This window comes from Ciconia boyciana, chromosome 17, assembly GCF_034638445.1.
Source record: "Ciconia boyciana chromosome 17, ASM3463844v1, whole genome shotgun sequence".
Classification (NCBI taxonomy): Eukaryota; Metazoa; Chordata; class Aves; order Ciconiiformes; family Ciconiidae; genus Ciconia; species Ciconia boyciana.
The window spans coordinates 1,415,865-1,429,820 of NC_132950.1; the positions used below are offsets into that span (position 1 = coordinate 1,415,865).

Genomic DNA, 13,956 nt, shown 5'->3' on the forward strand with positions numbered 1-13,956 from the left:
AAATTATTTTTCCCCAAGTCAAGTCTGTTTTGCCCATGATGGTAATTGGATAGTGATGTCCCTGCCCTTATCCTAACCCATGAGCTTTTTCATCTTATTTTCTCCCTCTGCCCTGTTGTGGAGGGTGGGTGAGAGAGCAGCTGGGTGGGCACCCAGCAGCCAGCCAAGGTCAAACCCACCACACCTCTCCTCAGCTCAGCATCTCTGCAGCCGCGGGAAGCTCCTGCGCGTGCCAATGACCCATGTGGAAGCTCTGTGCCATCCGCCACGTGGGGCTGCATCCTTGGATAAGGCTTCGAGCACATTTTCAGTGCTGAGGAGCACTATGGGAAATAACCCAGCCTCCTCAGGGGGAGCTTGCAAGGCTAAAAGGATCCTCGTGGTAGCTGTTCTGCTCTCTAAATGCCAGAAGTTGTTACCGGTTTAGTGCTGGGTGCCCATTCTGCATCTCAGCACAGCAAATCACCTTGTCCCCACTCTGCTGTTATTTTCCTCCCGGCTGTGATTTCTGAAGAGCACAATAAGAAATTAGTTCCTGCACGGGTTCTTGCCTAACTATGAAATACTTGCCTATAACAATAAAACCTAGAATTACAATAGCCAGGAAAGACATTTGGAGAGCTATTACCCATCACGTCTCAGAGCCACCAGATGGGAATAAAATAAGAAACTCCTCCTCTGGAAAGCTCTCCAGGTTATGCAATCTTTCTTCTTGTTATTTTGCCTTCTGTCAGAGGAACAGCACTTGACACAGAGGATCAAGATGGCCCTTCTAGGTAATGATTCCTGCAGGCCTTCAAAATAAATATTTAGCAGTTTAGGAGACCCTGGTGCTAATGCCTAGGTTATTATTTTCCCAATAAATGGCACTGCCTTGAGCACAGCCAGCGTGAGGTATCTCAGCTCCAAGCACGACCCAAAGCACTTGGGTCAAATTCTCAGCTGGGGTTTGCGCGAGTAGCCCAAACTAGCAGTCCTGTAAATTGGAACTGAGCCTTTTTTTCTGCTATAATTCCTACCTCAGCCCATAGGTGAGACCTCCCCGGGGTGAGGAGCCATGGATGGCACCAGCTGCTGCACCCAGCTGAGACACCAGTGGGTATTTATCACAGTAATCCCCGTGGGGTGTGACACTTAACCCACTTGCTCTCGACAAGATATCCTGGATAAGCGGAGACCGCTGAGCTGGGATTGCAAGCTTGTCATTTCTGCTATATTATTTTACTTTGAAGGTGTTGCTAGAAGGATGCTATCACTTTGCTTCTAAGAATAAGGCGCAGCTGAGATCCCAGTCCCACCAGCACCGACTTAGCTGAAAACCTGAATGAGCTGAGCAACTTCAGTGGCTTCAGCGTGTTGTGTGGCTCCTGCCTGTAGGAAGATTTAGAGCTGTTAGTAATTTGGGGAATTTTTTGATTTATAGGAACAGTGATTCCAGGAACCACCTCCTGCCAACACGCAGGATCAGCCCACCTGCAAGACCTTGGCCTTTCAGTAAAAATGCAGAAGAGCTCAGCCCCTCACCTTTCCAGCACTAGGCTGGTGGGGCTCGAAGGGTTTATGTCCCTGAATCTGGCACAAAGTTGTTCTGACGTTTAAAGGACCATCTACAGAATACTTTGGTGAGGCAGTGACAGGAAAGGGCCCTTAATACTTCATCTCAACGTCCCTGGAAATGCAGCTGAGATTCCTAATGGCCATATATGCTTTCCCCACTCCCCAACCCAATACAAGACGGCTTTTCATCTGCAAAGGCGAGCTGCGGAGATTTCAAAATGCCTAATTTCACACTGCATAGCGGAGTGCTTAAATCTGTATCTATTAGCAGTGGATGAGTGCCCAAATTGCTCAGTCATGAAGCAGAGAGGCTTTTCTATCGGGAGTCCATGACTTAAACTTTTGACTTCAAAATGACACCAGTTTAACTTCATCTGAAGGCTTAGAGGGAACTTTCTGAAAGTTTGGCTCTCTGCCCTGGGCAGCACAAAGGTCCGGCTATGGGCTTCAAAAGAGTGAGAGCTCGCTGTTGACTTCACTCTGCCGTAAAGCACATCGGATTGTGCCGTTCTCTAACCTGGACCTTTCCCCTTAGAAAGTCTCGAGCGTGTAAAATGCGCACAACAAGAGCACAGGTTTCCATCTTGTGTCCTCCTTCAAGAGAGCTGTGGCTGCAAATGGGACACTCCATGATGGAGCTCTGTTCACCATGCTCTGCACTAACAGGCCCAAGGTTGGAGGCTACACTTACCTGGACTCATGCTAACAGCCTGCTCTGTCCTCAGCTCGGGTGGGAGAGCTGCTGCTGCCATCAGGAGAACTGCAACGGTGCCCTTATTAGACGGTGCACCCACAGACACACTTCCCTCTTGCATTGGCATATACCTACCCATACCTCACTGCCCTTACAGGGACACCACATCACTGGCCAACCTGGTTTTTAGGACAATATGGACGTAAGAAAGTGGGTCTAAGGAGTGCCCCCAGCTTCATGTTACATTTAGAAACGCCCAGCCTGGGTACAGGAATGCATTTGCAAGCGATGCTTTTTTACCGTGTAACGTCTCTTTTCAGCTTCTTGAATGTAACTGCATTATCTTGGTGAGTGGCAGCCGGCAGGGACGGATGAAATGGGAGGTTAATCTGCATCGGCCATCTCTCTTGATTTCTCCTTCATTTCCATTTCTTTTTAAAATGGAAGTTCCATTAAAACAGCAGCACTTTTCTATTAAGTAAGTAACAGAGAAGAATGACTGCCTCTGTATCTCATCAGCAGTGAATCTTTTTAAAATCACTCAAGAGGCAAGGCTCAAATCATATATTTAATAAGAACCACTTCGATATCACTTTTTAAAGCAATTAACATATTATTAGAGATAAGCGCAAGATGCAACATTTAGATCCAGATTTCTAAGACAGATTTCTACGGTTTAGGAGGGTGCGGACCTCGGGTCATCGCCTCAGCAATCATCTCTGCATGTCACAAACCAATGTCAGAACAGAACTTCAGTTACATGGACACAGCCGATTAAATTCTCAATTTAATCCTTATTTTACTCATGCTGCTTCTTTTCAGTCATTTTAAAGCACTCTATGTACACCAGCGAGAATGGGCAAACCACCTCAACAAGGTTTCTGCCCCACCTGAGGGTCCTGGAGCAAAGCGTTCATTTCCACGGTCCCCTTCCTTCTGGATATTCAGGCATTTGCTGTCTTTAGGGAGCATGAAGGAAACACGTATCTGAACCTTAATTTTTCAAAAGGATCAAAAAAGCCCGTCACCAACAGGATCCCCATCGCCAGGTCGTCTTGTGTCACCTGCGGGCAAGCTCCCAAGCGCACGTACATCACCTCCAACAGGCAGCATGAATGCCACCAGGCAGCTGGAGATGCTCGGAGGTGGACCCCGCTTCTGCCAGGGGCTGCTGCCTCCCGAGCGGAGCCGCGTGGCCGCCCTGGAGTGACTTCGGCTGACAATCCGGTGCGTGACACAGAGCGAGTCCCTCCTGCCTGGTGGCTGAAGCACATCCTGTGAATTACGGTAGCGAGGTGCAGCCACACATTCATTTCTGCTGCCGGTGACTGGGACAGAAACCTCCAGCAGCTGAAGCAGATGGAAGGCTGGGGGCAGTGACACCTTATACCACCACGATTAAATCTGACAAAGCCCATCTGTCGGCGCCCTGAGCACTGGCAGGACTAGAGCTGAACTGGGAACCGTGAATTATAGCACAGGCAACATCCAAGGGCTTTTTAGCTGTTTACCCTGAAACATGCAGGCTTTTCCCAACACTAAACAATATGCGGCTTCCGCTGATGACTGACTGATTGCTCAATTAAAGGGCATTTTACCATTTTGACCATTAGGTGTGAAGTCGCAAATCCCCCAGACTTTCCTGGAGTCCACTTCATCAGTAAATTGCTTTTCTTAGAAGGCAGCAACAAATGCAAGGGGAAATATATCATGCACCTAAAGACATTGTGATCGTGTTGGTTTTGTAAGTGCTAAAATTTATTACACGAGAGATGATGCAACAGCGAATAAGAGAGCAAAATTCTACATTGACTCCCTACTTTGCAATTCAGGACAACTAAGAGGTTTTGCTTCATTAAGGAAGGCAAGGGAAAAAAATCAGAGACAACCCCAATGGATGAGGAACTCTTGTCAAGCCTAAATGAACAATCAGTCCTATGTGATGCTCATTGCTGTAGAAGGAACTATGAAATATATCTGCTTCTGTTCAATAAATTACTAAAACATCAGTTATAAACCTGCTGCATGGCATTGAAAATTAAACTCATTAAACATCCAGGTAGCTTCATCCTGATGCAAATGGAAGACAGGCATGAGTGCTCTGCAGCAAACAACTCTGTGCACATCCCGTCTTTGGGAAACATATTTACACGTACATCTCATATATTAATATATTTTAGTGCACCCTAGCCAGAGGGCAACCAGAAAGAGTATTATTCCATGAGGACAGGAGATGGGCTGGCTTCTCCTCTCCACCGAGCGAAGCCCGTATCCAGCCATTAGTCTAGCATCCATGTAAAACAACTTTGCAAGATCACATTTCCCTTTGCCAGTTAGCCAGACATCAGGACCTCAAACCAACCATCTCCCATGACGGCTGGGTAGATTTGGTAGCCAAGATTACTGTGGGCTAAAAAAAGCAGGTGAGATTGCCCCACTGTATTAACAAGCCTCAAGTGACTTCAACGTCAAGAATTTCAGCCAAACTGCCATTTATTGGTCTCTTGCCCTCCCTCTCCCTTCCTTACTTCACCATCGCCCATGAAGGACTGCCGCAACACGTGCTGTTCGGGGTGGACCTTGAGCACAGTCTGATGCTGACCAGGCAGGATAGGTGTGCTTGAGCCTCAGGAAGAGAACTACACCACTACAAATTACGGAGACCATTATTGAAGGTCTTCATTCAGAGCAAGAATGCCTTGAAAACAAACCCTATAGCCTCCACGGGAGGGAAGCCCGAGCGGGACTTTCTCTCACGTTACCTGCTCTCAGCCTGTTGCACCCACCTGCACATCCACCCTCACTTCTACAAGAAAAGAGCAAAAAAAGGGTAAAGGTGGGTCTCCAAGGGGACAGTGCCAGGCCAGCAGCTCTGCTGGGAGGGCAAGGTGGATCTGCAGCTCCCCAGGCTCCTGCAGGGAAGGAAGCATCCCGCAAGCCCTCCTCACCACACGAGTCCAACCGATACCCAGAAGGGCAGGCAACTGCCTGAACAGGCAGGCATACATCCGAGGTCTTTTCCAAGGGGAACCCATTTGGGGTCTCCATGGGAGGGACTGGTGCTGCCTGGGGCTGGCTTGTGCAGCAGCGCGTAGGCAATGGAGAGGGGGCAACGGGAGATCGGTGTTTGATTCAACAGGATTTTGTTTAATCACATCTGTGATCCATGGGAGCTACCGGGGTGTCTCTGAGAGCTTTGCCTCTCCCAGACTCAAGAAAGGGGCTGCTGGATGCTGGGGCAAGAAGGGGAAAAGAGAGAGAGAGTACCTAGCAAAACACCACATCTTTCAAACTCAGCTCATTTGGGGCTTGGCAACCTTTTCCTCTGACTAGCACGTAAGTTTTCATGCTCGCGAGGCAGGTGTATCCTCGGTCTCTTGACTCCGATCGTGGTGCAAACCTACCTCGCCCTTTGGGAGAGCTTGGAGTCATCTGGGAAAGCAACAATTCCCTGTCAGTAAAATGCTCACAAGACTGCATGAGCTTATTACAGTCATTCCAGCAGAAATAAGTGGTACCTTTTAGAGTGCTTGCCAGAAGAAAATAACAGTTCTGACCCAATTTCACACAGTTGGAATCAGCTGTGGGAGACTAATATACAATAAAAATAAAAAGACACAAATGCCCATTTCCCCCATGTCCTCTCCTAATAACACGAATAAAGCTCTGTTTTGATATTTCATCCTTTCCAAAGGAGTCCAGTCGGATCAGTCCAAGTCAGCCGTGTTTTGAGTCAAACTCCTCTGACTCTTCCACCCTTTACTTGATGAAATTTTTAATTGTCCACCTTTGTCCTGTGCAGCTGCGAAGAATCAGATCGATGCCGGCCATTCCCCTGTTCTCCACTTCCAAGCATCGTCCTGTTCCCTTGTTCAGGATGGCACCGTTCTAAAATTAAGGGATACGGGGAAAATATTAAAAAAATTAAAGGCATGGGGTTGCCTGTGAAGCAAGCCAGGACGGTGCATTGCCCAGGAGCACAGCTGTGTCCTTGTGCATTGCTGGAAAGTGCACAGCACTTAGCTGGGCGGTAATGCAATTCAAACAATAAAATAATTCCTAAGATAATCTCTAAAATAATCAATGTGAATTGAATGAGCAACCTTTATCACTGACAACACAGATCCCTAACACACCAGCCACCAAAGGATATCTGTAACCTTTAAATAGCATGGCTGCACACCTGCGTCAGGAAGATGTGACGCTTCTGTAGAATGTATATTATTTACACTCTGCTTTGGGACAAAAGTACCGTGTTTTCACGTATTTCACCACAGATTATCTGTAAGAAACAAAGAAATCTGGAAGTCATCGGCAGGGCAGGTTACGTACACCTGAGGGTATCAAAAAGGGAGACTTCTACTGGAAATTGTCCTAAAACACTGTCCCTGCCCCTGATCCCTCCTAACCTTCTCCCTCTGCCCTAGGGCCTGGCACCTGCTGTTGCATGGGACCATTTCGTCCTTGTCTCACACTGTCTCACGCCAAAGACGATGTGCCACACCCCACGTTTTGGGAAGCAGAGGAGCAGCATCGATGGCAGACCCATAACAAACCTGTATGAAATTCCAGCGCTTATGGAGGCTGCTCTTGACCTTTTCGCAATCGAGGAGCTGAGGGAAGCGGCTTTTCACGTTATCCACCAGGCAGCGGGTATCGGGTAGAAGAGTCGTGGTCCCGAGGGCGCCGAGATGAAGGAATCCCTCCTTGGTGTAGCGTGCAAGCTGGGGGGGCAGGGAAGGAGAGGAAAAAGACCATCAGTATCTTTGGAGCATCATTAAAAAGCGACAGAGGAAAGGACAAGTTTGCAGAGCCCCAGGAAAAAAACTGTGAGGATGGTGCACAGAGAAAGTAGAACTGACAAGAGGAAAAACCCCGACTTTCTCCAGCCTTTTTTTCTTGTTTTTTTGCAGATGCAGGTGAGGAGCTGGGGCACAGGGAAGGGATAAGAATAAGTCTGAGCCTTAAACTCATCACGGGGCAGACTCCTCCGGCCTCCTCTGGGCCTGAACACTCTGTAGGTTGGGGCGATGGATGATTTCCCCTGGTTTTCAGCCAGAGCCAGCTGGCTTGGCCGGTCATGCTGGCCCAGCCTGTGGCTTCTCGCATGCTTGGTGAGCCAGCCTTGCTTTGGCCTGCGAACAATGCCGCTGGTGTGTCTGGCACAGCCCTGCAACAACTCCAACAGCAGCCGGGCAGCAACATCAGCCAAAGGGGGCCAATATATAATTGGCCCCGTTCCCCGGGGATGCAAGCCCAAATCTCCCCCACGCTTCAGCACTGAAGCAAAGGCTCAGGCTTGCACCTAACCGCTGCAACACCCCCCGCATCCGACCGCCCAGTGCTCCCAGGGACCCGTCTCGGCTGCGGGGAGATGCAGGCTGGGAGCATCGGGCAGCGCACAGCTGGCACCAAGACAGCCCCGCTGCTGCTGCGGGCTGCACACAAAGGGCACCTCCATTTGCAGTGTTTAAGGAATCCCACCAAAATATTTCCCTAAACATATTTAAATTCAGGAGTGAAGAGAGATGAATGACAGTGGCCTGCCTTCTATAGTTCAAGGGAAAGATATACAAGCTGCTTATTTAAATTATGAATCAATCCATTATCTAGCAGACAAATAAGGAGTATTCAGCACGTTAATTAACTGAGCATATCTGTGACTCAGATGCTTAAAAAGAGACAGGAAATCACACTGGGAGTTCGGGTTATCTCAGTGAGAATAATTAAACATTGAAAATCAAGTTAAAACAATGTAACAGGGTCCGACTCCAGCTAGTAACTGCAGATACAGTTATGGTGCTTGAAGCTGATTTTGCCTTCCCTCAGTGATGCTGGTTGCAGGTATAGGTGTGCTGAATCCGCCGGCTGGCCCCCGTGCTGCCCGTCTTCCTTGGGACGGAGGGGTTCCTGACGTGCTTTGCTTCCTGCTGCTTGTGGAGTTACACTTTTAGCCAAGGTGTTGTGCATCAAAGCAAGACCTCTGCTACTTTACATCTCACCGAGGTCGATTTGCCAAAGGTATTCACCCCCAGGTGGATTCAGCTGCAGCAGCCCACACCATACAGTTGATGCTAGCGTGGGGCAAAGCTGCCCTGTCCTGTCCCCCGGTGCAGGATCTGCTCTTCTGCCCCCGAAGCCCTTTGCGAGACGGTGCAGAACAGTACATGACTCTTCAGCTTTACAGTAATTTCCCTTCCAAGCTGCGGCACTGGTGCAGCAGGGGTGGAAAGGAGGGCAGCCTGCAGAGCTTAAAGTTGTAACCACCACCTCCTTCTCCCACCGATTCTCCGTCTCCCCCAGGCGTGGGGTGCCCGACCGCAGGACGGGGATCCCATCCACCACCGAGCTCAGCTCCCACTGTGCCAGGCTCCCAGCAAGGGAGCTGCCCTGCGCACGAGGCTGGAGCAACCTGGGAATGACCCTCCTGGGCATCTCCAGCCCAGCTGAAGGCTCAGATTCAGATTATTTGTTTTTAGCAGTTTGATGTTTTGATGAGCCAAGCCTCGAGCACGATGGTGCTCTCAGCCTGACAGCGTGTTTTTAACCACGCAACTCATCTGAATAGTATTTGAGCACCAATACAGAGAATGAGGCCACTTGCCTTGCAAAAAGAAAGAGGTATATAAAGGAAAAGACAAAAAAAGACAAGCCCTCTCCATGACAGATGGAAGAAATTGTCCAGAGGTCCCCAATGGGCAGTGCAAGTTACTCTCCTTCTCCTGTTTCCGAAATGTTTCCTACCACGTACATAAAAAAAGAAAGCGTCTAGCACACTAATTATGATGTTTGGCAGCTTGTCTTCAGACAGTTGGCCTAATGCCCACAAGGCAACATGATTTCTGCTCTTACATGTTATCGCCTAATGTGGTGGGAAAAATAAGTAGAGCAAAAATCAAATCTTTCCTGAGGAAGAGAGCGGGGCGGGGGCTGGAGGGAGACAAAACGAGCTGAAAAACAAACACGGGTATTAGGAAAAATGCATTAAGTGCAATCTATTAGATGTGTCATCTACTATGTATAACAGCCAGATAAATAAAGCCCCGAACACGCACCTGGATCTAGCACACTGCCTAACACTTGACCTACTCTGCTGAGGGCAGCGGAGGCTCAGCAGCAGCCGTTCCAGCCTTCAAGCCTGTCCAACCATCAAACCTGAGAGTGGTTATTCCCCAAAAACCCCATCTAACTCGCAAGTGCAAGCTCCACTGTGCTGCTAAGACATTTATGGAATTTTTGTCTTTTGGGATATTTTGCCTTTGATGCCTTAGTTCCTCTTTTGTTATTTTGCTCCTCTCCAGAGCAAGCCTGCCACAGCAGCCAGGGGCCTCAAGGACAGGGTGACAGTGGGGGGTGAAGCACTCGGGTAAATGGGAGTCCTGCAGTGAAGCACCGATCCTGCTGCCGATGGGTCTTTCTTGAGCGATAAAAGGGGAGAAAATACAGAGCAGAGGCTGACGCTTGAGATGGCCCCACAAGCAGCGGTGGGAGCGTACCCGCTGCCTGGATGGGTGGCACCTTCTATCTGGATTTGCCTGGTAAGAGAAGAGGTAGGAAGCGCCTCTGTCTCATCACCACATACTGCATTGACCAACATTTTAAAGAGTAACTCCAGACAGTGCGCCCATGTAAGACCTGAGCCTACCTTAGAAACTGAAGATGCCATACAAATACTTTATAATATCAGTAAATTACACCTGCTGTGGTTATTAAAACCTTCTGAGTGGTTTCAGCAATTCACCAACTCAACAACTCAGTATTTCAAGCAAAGTTGCCTGCTTCAACACGGCCAGCACAGCCCCAGATGATGACCTCTGGGAAAGGCGGTTGATGAGAACTTATCCTTTGGCTACATGTGAAAGTTGAATGAACACGATGTAATAGTGAGAGGTTTCTGCCTGACCAATACTGCAAGTGCTCATAGGGATATTCAGCATCAGCGCAAAATACCCCCAGGGTAACACCACTCCTTGGCTCAGGGGAGCACAAGAAGGGCCTGCCTAGAGCAGGATTTCAACATGCTCCTTCTTTGGGCACCGTGTTTGGGAGTCTCAGCAACGTAATTGTGTAAATCCTGCCGTCTTGCCCAGGAGTGTACCCGGCACCGCCTGAACAGTCTGTGCTCTTCCCCGCTCCTCCTCATCCTCACAGCACAGCCGGGTGAGCTCTTCCCACAGGATCTGGGAAGGCTCTTGTACCATTTGTTCTCCTGTTGGACCACATCGGTGTTCTCCTCTCAAATGTTTCCTAAGGATTGTCCCTCCTGTTCTTGATTCTTTCATTGCCAACCACCCCAAAAATGTTGCCTACATCAGCAAGTGTCTGAACAAGGCTGCTCCCTCAGGGATCCCATGGCTGCTTTGCAGTCACCAATTATTTCCTCCCACAGTCATCATGGTGCTTAAAGATAATAAAAGTTTGCCTTTTTTCAAGGGAAATTATTTCATTGATGAAGAAGGAGGTTTTGCCAAAGTGTCCAGTCACAGGAAGTTACTGACAGCCCATGTCGTATAACCAGTGGTTATACGTATAACCAGTGGTATAACCATGTCGTATAACTATTAAATACCACATCCAGTGGTATTTAATATAACAAAACCATGTTTTCCTGGCTTTGTGGAAAGGCAAATCACTGGTCATCTGAGTTTAAATTCTGCTCTACTTGCCCTCAAAATACATGTTTTCCTTTAAAGTGATGGGTTCTACGTCTCGTTGCCTGTTAAGCAGGTTTGTCAGCCTCCAGAAAGCAGACCAAGCCAGGCAAGAGCTGAACGAACGGTAAGGGATGCGGCCAGTCCAGCAGGAAAAAGACAAACATGGGGGTACCAGCCTGAGGAAATGCCTGAAGGAATTATCCAGCCTGGCACAGGTCAAGAAACAAATGGAAAGACCAAGAGGAAGGACCAGAGAAAAACAGTTTGAAAATATTAACAAGTTACCCGTTTAAAAGTGGTTAATATTGATGAGGTCTTAAACCCCGTAATCAGTGTAAGTGGCCCAAAGCCACATCCCCAGGGAGAAACACGCATTCATACCCACAGCCTCGTACAAACACCTTTCCAGGTAAAACTGCATCCTGGCTAAAACTGCATCTTGCAAAGTCCCCCACCTTCAGGTACTGCTCTGGGGGCTGCTTTGCCCTGGGGGGACCCGCAGCCCCGCTGATGCCAGGAGAGCGGAGGGGCGTGCGGCCGCACACGCGCCTGCTGCGTCTCTCGGGTTGGTCTCCCGTCAGCAAACTTGCACCACCAATACATCTTCTTTGATTATTGTTTCTGGCTGGCTGCGTCTTGGGGATGGGAGAAAGTTAATTAGACATCTTAGCACCTGGGAAATAAAAGCCTTGATGGCCTTCATTGACTCTATTGGAAAATAATTTAGTGTTGCTTAGCTTCCTTTCTGTACTGAGCAGATCATCAATTAGCAACCATAAGTAAAGCATACAGTATTTTCTTTTTAACCCAATTTAATCTGATGTGCTATTTTGTCACCCTTGATACTGCAGTGTCCCAGATGATCTCAGTATTGATGGTTTTGTCCCCAAGTTCTGATGCTTAAATGGGCAAAACATATTTTATCCTATAATTAAATGAAATGCTCTGCTGGGTGAACATTATCTTAAGTTTTATAGTATTATAGTGCTTTCTATCACATTAATATATCACCATAGTTCTGTCACTCCAGTGAGGTATTACTATATTATTAGTGTAATACATCATTACGGCAAGGTGTTTTCATGATGTATCACTTAAAAGATGAAGCCATCAGGAAGAAAAAAAATCCAAGAGCAGGCTCAATATAATTACAGGATAAAAGGATACTTCATCATGAAATCTGATAATGATTTGACCTGGAAGTGAATGAAAGCAGGGAGAATGGAAAGCTAAAGGGAAAACAAGAGAATAAAACAAAAATTTCCCCCACTGATAGATGCTACAACAGAGGTGCTGCAAGCAAAAGCCAAGTTCTCATCCAAATTCAGTGCTAGGTATGGGGTCCATCACACCTAACGGCATCCATCTGAATGCTACACGCTTAGCTTAAACCAATTAGCAGTCATCAACAGCGAGAGCAGAAACTCAAGATACAACTCAAGCTGCCCGGCTTTGAACGGGACAAATCAGTCCCTGGAGAGTAGGTCATTTCCCCCTCTCTCTGCGTTGGGCTGCTCATCTACAGATACGCAGCAGCCACAGCGGACAGTAGCATGGTGTGGGGATGGACTTGGAAAGAGTGAGGACTTCCAACAAAATCCCAACATTACCCGGCGTGGCAGGGAACAGGACCTGTGACACTGCTGTCCTCGCGTCATTAAAATGCCAGCAGGGAGCCCACACCTTACCTTCGCTTGCTGCAGCCAAGGAACCTGCTCCTTAATTGTGAAATACATTTAAACGCGTATGTGATGGGCCACATATCATGGAGAGAAGTGGAGATTTTAGGACGCTACATGAACATTGAGCACAGGCACCACTGTGTGTGCTGAACAACTCAAAAGGAATTGCAACTCCTTGTGGTTTTTATATATATATATATAAACCAAGTGAACTATTTAAACAAAGTGTTTACATTACTTCAAATTATATTCCCAGCAATAAATTACAACATGCAGCCCATTAATTAAACAGTAGTAGCGAAAGTCCAATTTCTTTTGTGCAGCGCCCATGCTTCTGCAAAAGGCTAATTTCAAAGCTTCTGCACTCACTGATAGCTACTTTTAAAATGCATTTTCAAGGGGTTAAACTAATTGCATGTATCACGAAACAAAAGAACTGCCAAGAACTGACTCTCAGCTGGAGGGGGAAGGGACAACGTGGAGGTGGAAGACCAAGAAGAAAAATCTGTGCTGAGCTTGTGCGACAGGCGAGCTGAAGGGAGCCAGCAGCGCTGCAACATTTGACTTCAGAACATCAGGTAGGAAAAGAAAACATCGTTAAGTCTAATCACAAAAACAGCTGAGGAAAAAATAAATAACCTGCTTTTAGCCATTCATCTTAAAGCCCAGGGTTAGCAGACAATGTCAGGCTAATTCAGTTTCTCATACTATAATGCACTTAGAGGTTTAAGTTTCCATCCAGAAAGTCCAGTTTGTGCCATTTAAGAAAAAAATTGTGTGCATTTAAGCAACAGCTAGGTTATATTTAGCAGTGACTTGATCAGCCACAGTTGACTGATCTTTGCTTAAAGGCAAGGATAAACCAAAGTGAGATTTGTCTCTACCCCGAAGGACTCCCATGGCCAGTTCCTAGGCACAGGTGGCTCCTGAATTTTGCAGTTCAGGCTCAGATGAGCTTTGGGATTACTTAGTCCTGGTGAGCCTGGAAAGCCCAGGCTGACCATATTGTGAGAACGGGATCTTTACACATTCCCATCACTTGAACTATACTTTTTTTTAGCTGGAAACATACCTCCTTGAGCTTGCTGGACCCTCAGATACTCACTAAGGCTGCCACAGCGGCAGTGTCCTGCAGCTCTACGTCCCCACTCGCTCCATCTCAATCTTCAACTCACCCTCATGCCAATGAGGCTCATTTTGCAAGTGGAGAATTAAGAGCGACGTGTTTAAGCCATATTTGAGGCCTGTGATAGAACACAGAACTGACACCCCATCTTGCTAAGCCCTGATTAATGCTTCAGGTTTTCAGCCAGATTTGATGAGCTAATCATTAAGATGTGACAAAAAAATCAGATCTTTTCTCGGGAAA

At 47.6% G+C, this 13,956-nt stretch overlaps 1 protein-coding gene across 2 annotated transcripts in view; it reads right to left on the reverse strand.

Annotated features, from left to right (window-relative positions):
• Window positions 1-2,838: 2,838 nt before the first annotated feature.
• Window positions 2,839-13,956, reverse strand: part of GALNT17 (polypeptide N-acetylgalactosaminyltransferase 17) — a 215,396-nt gene continuing 204,278 nt past the window's right edge. For both annotated transcript variants that reach the window (XM_072882456.1, XM_072882457.1), the window contains 2 exons: window positions 6,808-6,975; window positions 2,839-6,139 (listed from right to left, as the gene is read on the reverse strand). In XM_072882456.1, the coding sequence (XP_072738557.1) occupies window positions 6,011-6,139; window positions 6,808-6,975 (297 nt within the window). In that variant the 3' untranslated portion in view covers window positions 2,839-6,010. The remainder of the gene's footprint in view (window positions 6,140-6,807; window positions 6,976-13,956) is intronic.